Source organism: Centruroides sculpturatus, unplaced genomic scaffold (assembly GCF_000671375.1).
Source record: "Centruroides sculpturatus isolate CEXI.00-Female unplaced genomic scaffold, Cexi_2.0 scaffold531, whole genome shotgun sequence".
Classification (NCBI taxonomy): Eukaryota; Metazoa; Arthropoda; class Arachnida; order Scorpiones; family Buthidae; genus Centruroides; species Centruroides sculpturatus.
The window spans coordinates 174,432-189,840 of NW_019384680.1; the positions used below are offsets into that span (position 1 = coordinate 174,432).

General features: G+C 29.5%; 1 protein-coding gene across 1 annotated transcript in view; it reads right to left on the bottom strand.

Moving 5' to 3' along the window:
* The window catches only part of LOC111626957 (synaptonemal complex protein 2-like), a 62,986-nt gene that overhangs the window by 13,010 nt on the left and 34,567 nt on the right, over positions 1 to 15,409 (bottom strand). The window contains exons 7-9 of the mRNA XM_023370499.1: positions 11,331 to 11,423; positions 6,003 to 6,072; positions 2,099 to 2,289 (exon numbers count right to left, since the gene is read on the bottom strand). Coding sequence (XP_023226267.1) covers positions 2,099 to 2,289; positions 6,003 to 6,072; positions 11,331 to 11,423 — 354 coding nt within the window. The remainder of the gene's footprint in view (positions 1 to 2,098; positions 2,290 to 6,002; positions 6,073 to 11,330; positions 11,424 to 15,409) is intronic.

The following is a 15,409-nucleotide window of genomic DNA, read 5'->3' on the forward strand; positions in this document are numbered from 1 at the left end:
TGGTTTCCATGTAAACTGTATTCAGCTTTATATATAAAAGATTTTTTTTTATTAAAATAATATATATTCTTCTAATAGTGAGAATGAAATTAGAAGCAAATGGAAAACTAAAGAAATGAAAATGCTGTGTCATAATTCAAGTTTTTGGAAAAATAATGAAAGAAAGCATCAAAAACTTAGGGAAACTTTATGTTGCTTGTGTCAGAAAGAAGGTTCCTAAAAAATAAATTTAAGCAAATTACATCTTGTTGTAAAAAGAAATGCTTCAATTTATTAAGAACTCCTACATTCCAAAATCTATGAAAGACAAATGCCTGCTTAGAGAAGCATGTTTCATGAAATTATGAAACATATAATAAATCAAAGTAAAATATAATATTGTCCCAAACATGCATATAAATGCATGAACCTCAGAAGCATAAAAAGAACATGCATGAACCTCAGAAGAATAAAAAGTTTGCAAAACTAAACAATGAAAAGTAAACTGGACATACTAGCTATTAGAAAGCAAACTGAAAATTATAATTTGTGGGGACATGTTTTGTGAATAGAGCTTAAAAGAAAACAAGCTGGGGAGATGTGTAGATGCAATAAGGTAACAGTACTAAAGAGAAATGAAACCAAGCATAGTTAGTTCTAAGTAAGCTGGGAGACAGCTAGAGATATGAATAATATAAATCAGTGAAACAATTGCCACAATAATGAATTAAGCCAGTAGACATCTTTAATAACACAAAAACAGGCGACATCTTTCTTGTTCATAATTAAAGAAAAATATATAGAAGAAAAAGGCAACTTTGCTTTTATGGATACAGCTTTATGCTTTATGGAAAATGGAACCTAACTGAAAATAGTTTATTTAATAAACGAAAACCTTTTCGTTAATATATATATATAGAAATAATAATAAACAGCAGCTTCTTTATTCCTCTGAAAATAAATAAATTACAAGTTTTTGTCAATTTCTGAAAAATTAATTTTTCACCTAGACACCTTTTTCTCCATTCAATGCTTCAATTAAGGAAAAAAATAATTTTTAAAAAGTGTTGTTGTTTATTAATTAGTTATATTTGATAATATTTTTCACTAATAAAAAATATTAACATTTGGATCAAAAATATAAGAACTGAATCAAATCTAATTGTTAAAACATAAAACAGTTCATGTTCATAAAATTTTTTCTATGTTATTTTAACGTTTATATCTCAACATGTTCTAAAAACTGTCAATAAATTTAAATGCTCTGGATATGAATGACCTACAGATATTAGCTAATGTCTAAAAATAATAAATGCAATTTTTTCTGAAAAGCATTAGTCAAATACTAGTATTCATTTATATAGTTTAATTTTTAAAAACTAGTTATTGAAATTTCAGCTTAAATTTGATCAAAAACTTTGCCACAAAAGCTTTTGTAACTTTTCTTCACTTCTTATATTTCAATATTTATTACAGAATAACCATAATTATCTCAAGCAAATGTGTAAGTAAATATTACCTTGTTGTACAGGCAAATAAATTTTGTAATGTATGTTATTGTTTTAAACTTTCTTTTATGAATTACAGTATTTTCTTATACTGTAATTCACACAAGTTTAAAACAATAACATAAATTACAAAATGTATTTATTTCTCTTACTTTTTATCATATAACTTCAATACCTTTTATCATTTAACCATTCATATTAAAATATAACTACAACAACATGCATTTATATTCTTAAAACTATTGTTTTATTATTAGCTGTACAATAGATAATGTAAAAATTGTTGTTCTTATATAATTAAATTCACCAAGGAATAAAAATACGCTTCAAAATGATACCATATACTTTTTTTATATTAGTAAATTTTAATTCAAAATTGCTGTGGCCATCTTGTTTTATCTAAGTTTTCAGCATCAGTCCATATTACCTTGGATAATCAGGGTTCTACTGTATATGAAAATTAAACTGTCTTGAGGTGTATGAACACAGTTTAATTTTCATATAATTCATACATATTGATGTGAGTCTATAATAATTTTTTCAAAATTTATTTTTGAAAGAATAAAATTAGAAAAAAAATGTAATGTGTATAAATACTTTTGTTTTCTTACCACATATGCTTCAGTAAAAATCTGAGCTATGTAAGAATGGATATTCAAATTTTCTTGAAAGTACAAGCTAACAGAATCATCATCTAATCCAGGCAAATATGGAACATGAGGTGATGTTGCAGTACATAATAGTTGAATACATGAATGATTTAACTTTATCAGTAGTTTCTGGCAATGATTCTGTAAACCAACTGAAAAAGATCAATATTTATTAGGAAAAATTAAATTAAATTATAAATTATTCTAATAAAACTCTTTTAATATCTTTTAAAAATAAATGTATGTCTATGTCTATTGAACTAAAATATTTAATTGGTATTATATCTTATTTGAATTCAAAATTCCTGGTTACAGAAGCAACCTTTGAGTAGTTAAAAACTTTTAATATGAATTAATGTTTTCATCTGTATAAACAGCTATCTCAGGTGCCAAACTTTAAACAAAACTTAAAAGACAGATTCTAGAATACATGCATGAATGTGCAGTTATAAAATCAGTAATTAAACAATATCAAAATAATTAAGAAATCACAATTAATAATAATTGGACTGTAATTTTCAGATTGCAAACCTGTCAGGAGATGAAGTCAATTGTTATTTTGTGTTTTGAGCATTATTTTTAGTTATTAGTATTTTCTTTCTGGGGATGTTTTATTATGTATTAATGACGAACTTAAAATCCCAAAAATAAACTAAATTCAAAATTAAAATGAACATTCACTTGCATATGTAATTGATCCCATAACCCTCAGAAATATATAAACAGGCTAGTGCAGCATTACACTTTGTAAGCCAGATAAAACATGATGACACCTGTTCAATGGTAAGATGTAGTTCCCAAAAGCAACCTTGAGTGTACGTGAAGGCAATCTACTTGACCAAATTGTCTGGCACTATTTTTGGTGATAGCTAAGTGTTTAACTCAGTGTTTCCCAACCTTTTTTGTGCTATGCCCCACCTAAGCCTTTCTAAAATTCTCATGCCCCCCTAACATATACAGTGGCTATACCAGGCATGGCCAACATACGACCTGTCTAATGAATTTATGTGGCCTGCGATTAATCTTCCAATATTAGCTACTCAAGTCCGAATAGCTCAATGAAAAATTCTGATGCCTAAAAAAAAAAAAAAAAAGTCCACAACTCATTTTCAAATTGCCCCCCTTAACAATTGAATTGCCCCCTTGTGGGGCGTAGGCCCCACGTTGGGAAACACTGGTTTAACTTGTAAGAGAAGTGTATTCTTTGTTTTTGAATTTAGTTCATACTGGTAGAGATTTTAATTAATTGTATGTCCCGATTGGAAAAAAAAATTTTTTTTTATTGATTTCTGTTTTTCTCTTGTACATAATTGATTTGACTTGTTTTGAATATTTAAAATAATATTTATTTTTACTAACTTCCTGTTCATTGTTCTTGTTTATATATTATAGCTCAACTTAATAAATATTATCGTGGATGTTTTTGCTTACATACATGTCGTATTTGATTTTTTTTCTGTTAAGTCATGGGAATTAAACCACTGTGACCAAAGTCCTTGCCTGGTATTTGATAGAATCCTAATTTTGTGTAACACCATTTTTCAGACTTAGTTTTGATCACATGGTATATTACATATCTATACATTTCAACTGTTCACATCATCCATCCTTTGTTAATCTTGAGAATGGAGTTAGATGAAAATAGAAAAGATCAGATATAGAAAGCTTAGAATCCAGAGACCCCAATTAACTATATATGAACTTCTAGTATGAACCAGAAGTTATGTGATTTTAATTCAAAATTTCTGCCTTACTATACAGAGCAATAAATTTGGTATAGAACTGATTCTTACAATAAACAAAGATCAATAATATAACACTCAACCTTCTAAGGTGTACAATATTAATGTGGTATATTCTCTGTGATACCACATGAAAAGTTGTGTGGAAAATATCATCATCATACAGAAAAAGTAATCACAGTTTCAGATTCAGAATCAAAAGTTATGCTTATTTAAATTAAAATATGATTAAAAATTTCAGCCCAGCATTGTGACAATATCACAGTAATTAATTGCTTGTTTATTGTAGAAATATGTTATTTTGATTAATTAAGAATAAAAATAAATGTATATAATAAATGATGAAGAATTAATTTAAATTGAAATGTTCATTAAGAAGGTTCTTAAACAGGTGAAATATTCTTATTAATGCATTCATTTTTTTTTACATTTTTCATCCTTATAAATATCTATAATACAAGAATTACTTTAAAACTGGATGTATTTAGTATTAATAAGTCCAAAACATCTTAAATTTGGTTCTGATTTTTGGTTTTATCTTTAGAAACATGACAATGACCTTTAGACACAGTCAAAAATGTTTGTTCCATCAATAGATTTTTCTTTACTTGATTTAAGGAGTTTTGGAATCATTGATATCATCTATCATATTTGTACAGATGAAAAAAGTGAAACACATTAAATCATCATAAGAGAACTCATTTTTTACATCTAATCATGATTTATTACAATTCAATTGCAAGTCTAATATATCAAATTAGCTGAAATTTACACACTCATATTCTTACAAATGACATCAGAATGTTTAATTTTGAGTTCAGAATATTATATCTGTAAAATGAATGTATAATGTTTTCCCAAAGAGAGACTTGAGGCAGTTCAAATGACAACGAGTTCAAATTAGTTAAAATTATAAATTAATTTTAACTAACCCAGAGTTAATTTGGATTAAAAAAAAAAGATAAACAAGATAAACAGATGATAAGATTCCATAATCTAAATGTTGATCTCTGTCTCAATTCTAAGATTGAATTTTTTTAATACAAATTTTGATTGTTATGAATCTTTGGTATTTCATAGTTTTCTTTTTTATCCTCAAAAACAGAATTTCATGACAAAAAGCCCAAATCACTTAAACAGGTCCTCTGTTGTTAAATTCTTAAATATGTTGTTTATTCTTTGGGTTCAGTAATTTCAATGAAGTATAGAGCAATGCTGGTGGGAGTATAAACTTCCAGAAGAGCCACCCAAGCCAATAAGGTTTATGGAAAGAAAAAGCAAAGAGTGATCCAAAAGCAGCATGTGACCCAGAGTGAGTGGCTGCTGAACAGTGTCTCTTCCAATATCAGGTATTTTGCACAAATGTCATATATTATACAAATGTCTCAAAACATTAGGGTTTCACAACAGCATATACATCTACTCTATATATTAAACACACGTCACAATCAGGAAATTGTTAAACACAGATACATACACAAAAAGCATGTAAAAAATTTATTTTCTGTAGTTATGCCTTAACTTTGTTGCAGCATAGCACTAAACATTGGTACATATGCTGTATAAAATACATTCAAACAACACTGCATAATAATAAATCTTAAAATAAAACTATCTTAAACATGTCTTTTTAATGTCAGAGTCAATAAAACCCAAATTTTCACTAATTACAGCCTTACTTATTTGCCATGCTTAATATTATCAGTCAAATATCATCATCAGTATAATTGAGTCAAAGTAATTATTAATGAATTCTACTATATACTGTACTAATTTTCCTTTTGGTATGATGTCAAAACATGTTCAAAATTTGTATCATACTGAGATCAAACTAAAAAATATAGCATAAAATTCACCTAAACAATGTGTTTATATACAATGCAAAAAGAAAAATTCTACTCTATAACAACTGAAATTTTCAAGAATGTAAATTAACCTTCAGAAAATTTAGTAACAGATTTATGTTTACTACAATTAAGTGATAATCATTTATAGACAATATACTCTAGAAATATTTTATATAAGTTAGATTGAGTTTTTAATAAATTACATTTTAAAATTATTTTGTACAAAATACCTATTAAAGCTAGATACTTATACTTATTAAGCTATTAAATAAATACCTATTAAGCTACATTCTGATACACTTTCATAATTTAAAATAATTGTTTCCCAAAGACTTTCCTCCTCTATCTAAAAAAAAATTTTTATAAATATATCATTTATAAAAACACATATATAACTTAATATTTAAAATTTTATTATATTTCATATCAAAATTATTACAGTATATATATATAAAAAAATTATATATGAAGTTCACCTATATCTACTTTAAACAATCAAAATAGATTTTGAATATTTCTGCTGTTTTTTTTTTTTTTTTTTTAACTTTTNTGTTGTCTGTACCAAGTGTCTTCCAACTGTGTGTTCTTTGTACTACATTTTGGATGTCATATATGTTTATATACAAGGCATAATTGGAGTCTCATGCATATTTTCTTGTTCCTTTTTGATCTGGTACTTGGTTTGTGTGTGTGACTGAATTGGACTGAAATTGAATAATTAATTTATTACCATTTTAATCTGTCCTAAAACTAGAAACATTTACAAATCATAATCATGGTACCAAGGTTTATACAGTATCTTTTAGATTCGTAAATAACAACTGCTTCTTGGAAACCAAACTGCCAACAACTGCTTCTTGAAATGGAAACCAAAACATTTATTTTACAAAAAAATATTTTCAGCCCATCTTCAGGTTTTTATTACAACTATTATACAAACTTCTTTATATTTTACTATATTCTATATAATTTCTCTATATTTTACTATACCTAAAATAGAATATAAAGAAATAAAATTATATATTTTATTTCTTTATATTCTATTCTAGGTACACACTGCTCAATAGCATAAGCAGAAACTAGCTATTTATATGAGCTTAATTCACATTAGGCATAGGAAGGACAAAAAACACTACTTACACTATCACATTTATTCTGACAGTAGAGTAGCTTTACACAGGATTGCAAAGTCTGATAGTCACTTAAAACTCATCCATCTCATACACCACATCCTCAGAGACTTAAATAACAACATTAGAATAGATTTCCAATAGCTCCAGGGTCATGCAGGGGTATATCTACTTGTTTGGCAAGACGGTCAGCAGTTTTGGCAACGAGACTGCTGACCATCTTGTCAAACAAGCTGCAAAGTCTTCAGTCACAGGGCCGGATCATCGCATAGACAAATGAGACAAATGTCTAGGGCCCGGTCAAACTGTCTATTTTGAAAAGATTTGTAAATAAGATAGATTACTTTTCTGTTGGACAACTGTATAATACTGGTAAAACTGGTAAAATATTATATTATTTAAATATTAACCAAAAAGGTTAAATTAAACAAGTAAAACGGCAAAACCGTATTTGGGACACGACTACGTCTCGGAGACACTACTAAGCGGAATCACTTTGACGCTCAAAGCGGATCTCTTTCTCATTCTCCAATCTTTTTTGGTATCACTGCTTTTGGGCGCGATCGTTGAAACTTCGCCAGCCACGACCACGAGGTCGTCCACCATGCATTTTCGATGAAATTAACCTATCCAATTTCGAAATTTCTCTCCGTTGCGTGTCGGCCCAGGTTGAATTTTTGTCGATGCCTAACGAAAATTTTTCGTCTGAAAAAAATAATCATGGCTATTATATCGTCCGAAATTATTTTTTTTTAATTTTACACAAACAATATACAGTTTAACCTGATTTTAACGTCAAATTTTTACTGGTCCCACGATTTTACTATACTAGACAATGTTAAAAAACCTACTTGTAACGACATAAAACCCTGTTTTAATGTCATATTTGAAGCACTCCCAAATTTACAAAATTAGATTACAAATTTTATTTAAGAAAGAAAATACTACGTGTTCAGTCCTAGGGTCAGAGTCCATTTCCTTGAACGACTGTGGGTGGTACTCTCACCACCTGACTTCGGTTTGCCTGTTTGTAGAGAGAGTCGCCATTTTGTATTTTACTTTCACTCGGTTCTCGGTCCCGAGTACCTACAAGTCAGGTTTTTTTATGCGCGCATGATTTGGGCACTTAATACTCTGTGCCAAATTGCAACTCCTGACATGTACTCCTTCATACCTCTAAGCTGGTAACACAGCAAGCAGTACGATTTTATAAACAAGACATAGTCTTGTTGACAATTATTTTTTTAAGGTAATATTGTTATTTTACAACAACTTTTGTTAGACATTTAATAAAACAAATTTCAATATTTTAAATTTATAAACAAACTGTTCAAACTTTTCTAGAAAAACTAAAATTTATTGTTGTGTATTAAATATTTTTTATTAATAAAAATTTAAGATTTGTTTTAGTTTTTCACATTATTTAGTTTTGTTTTATTTATTGTTTTATATTTTTTGTGTGTTCTATTTCTAGTGTGAGAAAGGGGGGCCCGTAAGAAGAAAATGTCTAGGGCCCCAAAGTGGGTTAATCCGGCCCTGTTCAGTCACTAGTACTTTCAGTTACATTCTTACCTCGTTCATCAACAATCATGTCAAGAAGCAAATCTTCATTCTCTGGCAAGACAGCTACGACCATGACACTACTGGTAGGCTCACTTACACTTTCGTTCCCAAGGTTGACACTACTGCAATTCTTCACCACTTTTACTCTAGCTACACCCTAACTCAGCTGCTTACAGGACACAGCAACTTTAAGCAATACTTGCATAGATTTAACCTTGGGGAACAATCCACAATGTGATTGTGGTATTCAGGAGAACCAAACACCACTTCACTTGCTGCAATAGGTACAATCACATTAGAGATAGTTTAATGAGAGCTGCTATTCTTGAAGAGTACAACTGGCCTTTCAACCCACACCAACTCATTCACACACGTACAATATTCCATCATCTATTTCCATTCATATCCCTTACTGCGGCTCGAGAGGACTCACTCCAGGGGTACGGATGGCAATTAGCTTTACCTTTCCCTTGCTTTGTTTAAACTGTCAGTATATAGCTGTGTTTCAACTTTGTATTTTAATTCTTATTTTCCATCTTCTTTTCAGTCTAAATTTGTTTTGTTTAAGTTAGTCCTAGTTGTAAGTTAGATTAGGAACTGTTAAGTTAAATAGGTTAAGTTAAATTAGATTAGGGTTTGTTAGCTTTAAACATCAGGTTAGGTTCATCCTAGATTATGGTAGATTAGTTTAGTTAGTGAGTAAGTTAATGTTTAAAAAAATAAATAAATAAAATAATAAAAAAATAAAATAAGAATTTGGGGTCTTGCTCATTTGTCTTCTGTNTAGTCCTAGTTGTAAGTTTGATTAGGGACTCAGCTTGGTTTCCGGTTAGGTTACGATAAGTTAGGTTATATTAGATTAGGGTTGTTAGGTTTAGTTTAGGTTTGTTTTGGGTTATGGTATGTTAGTGAGTAAGTTAATGTTTAAAAAAATAAATAAATAAAATAATAAAAAAATAAAATAAGAATTTGGGGTCTTGCTCATTTGTCTTCTGTCAATTCGTTCATCTCGTTTAGTTTGTCATCGTGTTAGTTTGTTTTTTTGCACTGTCTGTCTAGCTGTTAAGTAGTATTAAGATTCGCACTTGTATTCAGTTTTATTAGTATAAAGTATATAAAATTCTTCCTAGTAACAGCCACTTGGCACTAACTTTTACACTTAGCTATTCATGATGGCACTCAATTATTGGTGTTCACTACACTCGGGTTTTCTTTTACACCCTTTGGGGGACCACAACCTTGCAGCATAAAAAGGCACACCAACATCAAACATAGAGGTACGGTAGCCATGTGTACACTGTTCAGAGTGATCCAACCTTTCTCTACTGTATCTCCTCTCCTTCCTTCTTCCCCCTTTCCCTTACCCTCTTTTCCATCGGCTAAACACCTCGTGTACAGCCAATGTCTTTCATGTATGTATGTATATTCTATATATTGTATCTTCTTTATATTCTCTATATATGCCTTTTAAAACATATTACCTTAATGCATTTTAGAAAGCAATTTAGGAGGAGGATTCTATAATGAACTTCATAAAAGATTTTGTATATTATATGTAAAATATACAGAAGTTTGTATAATACTTTTAATAAAATTTGAAGACAGCCCAGATAGGGTTGAAAACATTTTTTTCAGTAAAATACAGGTTTGATTTCCTTAAGAAGCATTTATTTATGAATGAAAGATTTACCGTATTTACTCACATATAAGACGAGGTTTTTATCCATTTTTCACTACTTCAAAAACCTAGGTCAGCCTATATGCATGAGTGAAGATTCTTTTCGTTTTTATATAATTTTTGTAAACTGTGTATTTGCATTTTTTACCAGATTCTCACCTTCTGGTGTTTAAAAACAAAAGTATTTTATCTGGGTTGTTTGAATCATTCTTGTGTATTGTCAGGAGTAAAGATGAATAGCCATAGGAAAAGAAAAGTTTTTGAATCGAATTCCAAAATTACACAAGAGCCCGATATAAGTTTTAATTCATTCCCATGTGAAAACATGATTATTTAGAAATCAGAATTTGAAGAAACTCATAAGTATAATCAACAAAGAGTGAATTCAACTGTTAAGAATTGGCAAAAAAGGTTTCCGATCGTCCAGTTTTACATGAACAAATTATGTTGCCGATTTTACAAGATTTTTGCGGGACAATGTGTGCATTTATGTGCACTTCATATTTTATTTGTTATTAAACGAGATGAAATTAGAATTGTATTAATAAATCTAATTTTCTTTATTTTGATCTTTAAAGTCACACCTTGTCCTATATGTGAGATTGTCTTATATTCAAGTAAATACAGTATATAAATATTTTTTCTGAATAAATAAATAAAGTATAATTATATAATTAGTTTGTATTTTTCTAATTTAATCAATAATTACTCAATCAAAACATAAATAAATCTGTTTACTAACTTAAAATCATTAATAATACAATATGTTCAAACAAAATTTCCCAATATACACATATTTCAAATTTTATTTATTTTACAAAGTATCCTTATAATGCATTTTATAAATAGAAAATAAATAAGCTTTCTTCTTGTAAATTTATTTACTTTTTAAATACATAAAAACTAAAATGTAATCATTCATTTTAGTTTTTATATATTTTTTTTGCCTTGAAATATGCAATACAATAAATAAAACATTAAAAATATTATAATTTTAAAATCACAAAATAGGGTTAAAAATTATATACTTAACCTTTTTTGTAGTTTAAATAAATTTTTCTATTGAAAATCAATGTTATTTCTTTATGATTATTTTGCTTATTAGTCTAGAATAACTAAGCATAATAAATAAATTAATATTTAGTTATATTCCCTCTTATAAATGTAAATATCTTCTACTTGGAATAAGAATTTTATTTAGAAGACAAAGAATGCAACTATGTATTTACTTACCTGTTCCTCAGATAGCTCTGCACAATAAAATGATAAACATTTACTATCCATATTAAAATCTACCCATAGTTCTGAACTACGAGGTTTCTTAACCTGAAATAATAAGTAACTAACTCTCAGATCAAATAATCCATATTATCTATCAACTAATAATTTAATTTCAAATGAAGTGATCAACATCAATTGTACTCAATTAATACTTACACTAAATAATTCACACACTGATATCTTAAATATACTACTACTAAAAATATTGGATTAATTTAATCCAAAAATTGAAAAATAAAAATATAAAACTTAAAATATTACGTATATTCTTAGCACAATGTTGCCGTTGAGAACATATCACACAGGAACACTTTCAGAAGAAAAAGATTGTTTTATTGGTGTGAATGGATATACATTTCGGGCTTAATGCCCCTCTTCAGTCCTATTATTACATATTTATCAGTAAATTGATTACAGGTTTACAAATTTACAGAAGTGTGGAGCCAAAAGAACTTTTAGCTCCTTTTTCCTTTTTCAACTACGTGTATATCTTCTTAACAGTCGTGTTGGTTTAACTGTCACTATCTCAGGTAATTAAGTTTTATAATATAAACCATTGTACGCATATCCTAATTTTTTCAATGCATTCTGTAAATTTGTAAACCTGTTATCAATTTACCAATAAATATGTAATAATAGGACTGAAGAGGGGCATTAAGCCTGAAATGCATATCCGTTCACACCAATAAAACAACCTTTTTCCTCTGAAAGTGTTCCTGTGTGATATGTTCTCAACGGCAACATTGTGCTAAGAAAATACATATAATAGAGAACAACAAGCAATCAAGATTTAAAATATTACCTTAAAGTATGTTTTTAAATTTTATCAAAAAGAATTGTGTAAATTTTTTAAATATAAAACAACACACATGAAAAAGTGTTGTTATGAATGTTTCTATTTTTGAATTTGAATTCAAAAATAGAAACATTCAAAATTCTAATACATCAGAGCCAAATGGAACACTAACATAAGAAAGAAATTTTTTCCAGAACTCTTCCAAAAGAAGGTCCTAGATATGGACTGAAAACGTTTGTAATAACTTTCAAAAATAAGTGCAAAGCATAATAAGGTTGATACATTTTATTTATTTATTCTACTTTTGTAAAATATCATATTTACCTTTTTTTGTTCTTTTAAACCTAATAGTGTGAGCAAGCTGACTAAGAGGGGGAATTTGTTAATTCCACATCAGGAATGGTCTAGGGTCAATTTGCATGTGGGTGGTGGTGATGATGAAATTGAATACACGTCTTTACAATTAACACAGTTTATTTATTCATAGAAGTGGCTTACAACATTTCTTGAAGTAGTTTTCGAACACAGTTTATCTACACGAGAGTTCCTTCTGGGATGAGAATACATCGACAATACGGTATTGCGAGTCTTGGTTTCTCTCGAATGGTGTTGTGGCATTGACTGTAGCCCCGAGGCAGGTATGAAGAGATGTTCATCAGGTTGATAAAAGTAGATGAGAGACTGGTCAAGCACTGGATGTGTAATACATTGTGGCCGTCAGCCATGATATTGTATAGAAAGAAAAAGCAAAGAGTGATATCTTTTAAAAATAAATGTATGTCTATGTCTATTGAACTAAAATATTTAATTGGTATTATATCTTATTTGAATTCAAAATTCCTGGTTACAGAAGCAACCTTTGAGTAGTTAAAAACTTTTAATATGAATTAATGTTTTCATCTGTATAAACAGCTATNGAAGAGATATTCATCAGGTTGATAAAAGTGGATGAGAGACTGGTCAAGCACTGGATGTGTAATACATTGTGGCCGTCAGCCATGATATTGTATATCTTGTATATTTTATTCTGAATTAATCCTAGCCTTCCTTCCTGTTTCTTTGTTCCTTCTATAACCTTCTTATCTAACCCTTTTGCCCTTGGGTAGGATTATCTTTTCCACGTAAATAAGAACAAACGAGGAAGTAGGGCCCTGGGGCAAAACGGACAGAAAAAGAGTCACTCTGAGTAAAGATCCCGAAAAAAGCAGAAGGAAAAAGCGAGTGCTGTGACCTGAAGTTAAGGTTAAGGAGCAGCAAGAAAGAGGAAGAAAAGAAAAGAGACAATTTTGAAAAAAAAAAAAAAAAAAAATTGTAAGGACAACAAATAATCCAAGAAAAAATGAGAATTTTTCGATATTGAGAAGTAGCCGTGTAGACTCTAGTGTGAAAGATATCAAGTTGGCACCATAATCCAAAAGCATATATACATACCAAAAGAAATCCTGGGTATTCCCATTCTCCCTACATTTTGTTTCCGTATCCATCTGTCCTATACTCTTATTTTTCATTAGTTATAAGATAGACATAAGTTAGATGTAAGTTAGTTATATAATTAGTCTTTTTTTTTTGTTATTTTGATAATTGTCATGTGATCCTGGCAATAGTGGAGAACAAGTCTGTTCCTTTTTTTCTTTGTGTATAGAAGAAAGGCATAAAGTTTGTAAAGTTGGGATTCTGAAAAAAGGGGGAAAAAACCATTCTCTCGAACTGGTTCATTCGGAGAGAATAAAGAATACTGTGTGATAATAATTGAATTTCGTATCTTTCTTTTTGTAACTTTTTGTTTGCGGATTTGTATATGTCTCTCACAATGAACAATCACAACATAAAGGAAAGAGCAAAGCAAAGATGGTTTTGTTGTCTGCGTAAGGTGAAACGTGATTTACTAATTGCAAAATGAGGGAGAGACTGTCTCTCCGACACTCTGTCTGAGTTGACACTTGGTGTCTTGACTATCCAAGGGATTTGATACCAAATGCTTCATGTCCTTGAAGACCAGGGATTATATCAATCTCCATCCTCAATTGACCATTCCGATTGGTTGATTTTTCCCATCTACGCTTTCCAAATGGTCGCTCCTTCATTGTTAAGCATAACAGAACCCTAACTTGGATCAGGAGAGAGGTCAAACTCAGAGCTGAATTTGATCTCCCAACCAGAGATGGTCAATCTTGGAACTGCATTCTTTCTACGATTTACAACTTGTCATTGCATTTTATATGTTAAAATGCAATGACAAGTGACAAACAGAATTCTGTGTCTAACATTTCTTTTTCTAAAACAAAATAAAAATTTCTCAAATTTGTTGACAGTTCAGACCTGTCTGGAACTTCAAAACAACATGACCTATGCACTTCAGTGTGACAAAAATGTTATGGTCTAATGATACATAAAAATGAACTGAATGAATGATGAAGTACTTGAAAACCTTACTTCAACTAATAAATTACTTTTTGTCAACTCTGTTGTCCTTTTGTTTCATTTGCTCACATTAATGATGATTTTTTATTTTATTTTATTAAATTTTTAAAATTGTGTAAAAAAAAGTTAGGTGTAATTGTTCTTTGCATCCCATGTTGTTTCTATGATAGCCTTATTACTGTATTGTTTAGTGGGAATGTTGTGTTGTTCAGCATGGTGGTGAAGACATTGAATACACATGCTTTTACAATTAACATGGTTTATTTATTCATAGAAGTGGCTTACAACGTACACATGCCTTGTTAAATTTTGAATGTTTCTATTTTTGAATTTGAATGAATGTTGTTATATTTTGTTTGCAATGCATGAAGTAAGTATTTTGTAGTGTAGGAAGGCATGTGATTTATCTGTATTGTGTAATCTTTGATAATTGTCATTTCTTGGTTTCATGTTTGTAATGCTCTGTGTAAGAAATTTTGGCATGTCTTGTGGATTGTTGATTGTGTGCGCGAAATGTTTGTCTAGTTCCTAGTTGGAGATGTAAATTTTTGTACCAGAAATTGTGAATGTTGTCTGTACCAAGTGTCTTCCAACTGTGTGTTCTTTGTACTACATTTTGGATGTCATATATGTTTATATACAAGGCATAATTGGAGTCTCATGCATATTTTCTTGTTCCTTTTTGATCTGGTACTTGGTTTGTGTGTGTGACTGAATTGGACTGAATAGCAGACCAATAGTCTCTATGTTATTTTTCTGTTGGTGTGCCACTATGCTATGAATGTGCAGTGTTTTGGCATGTAGATTCTGTATA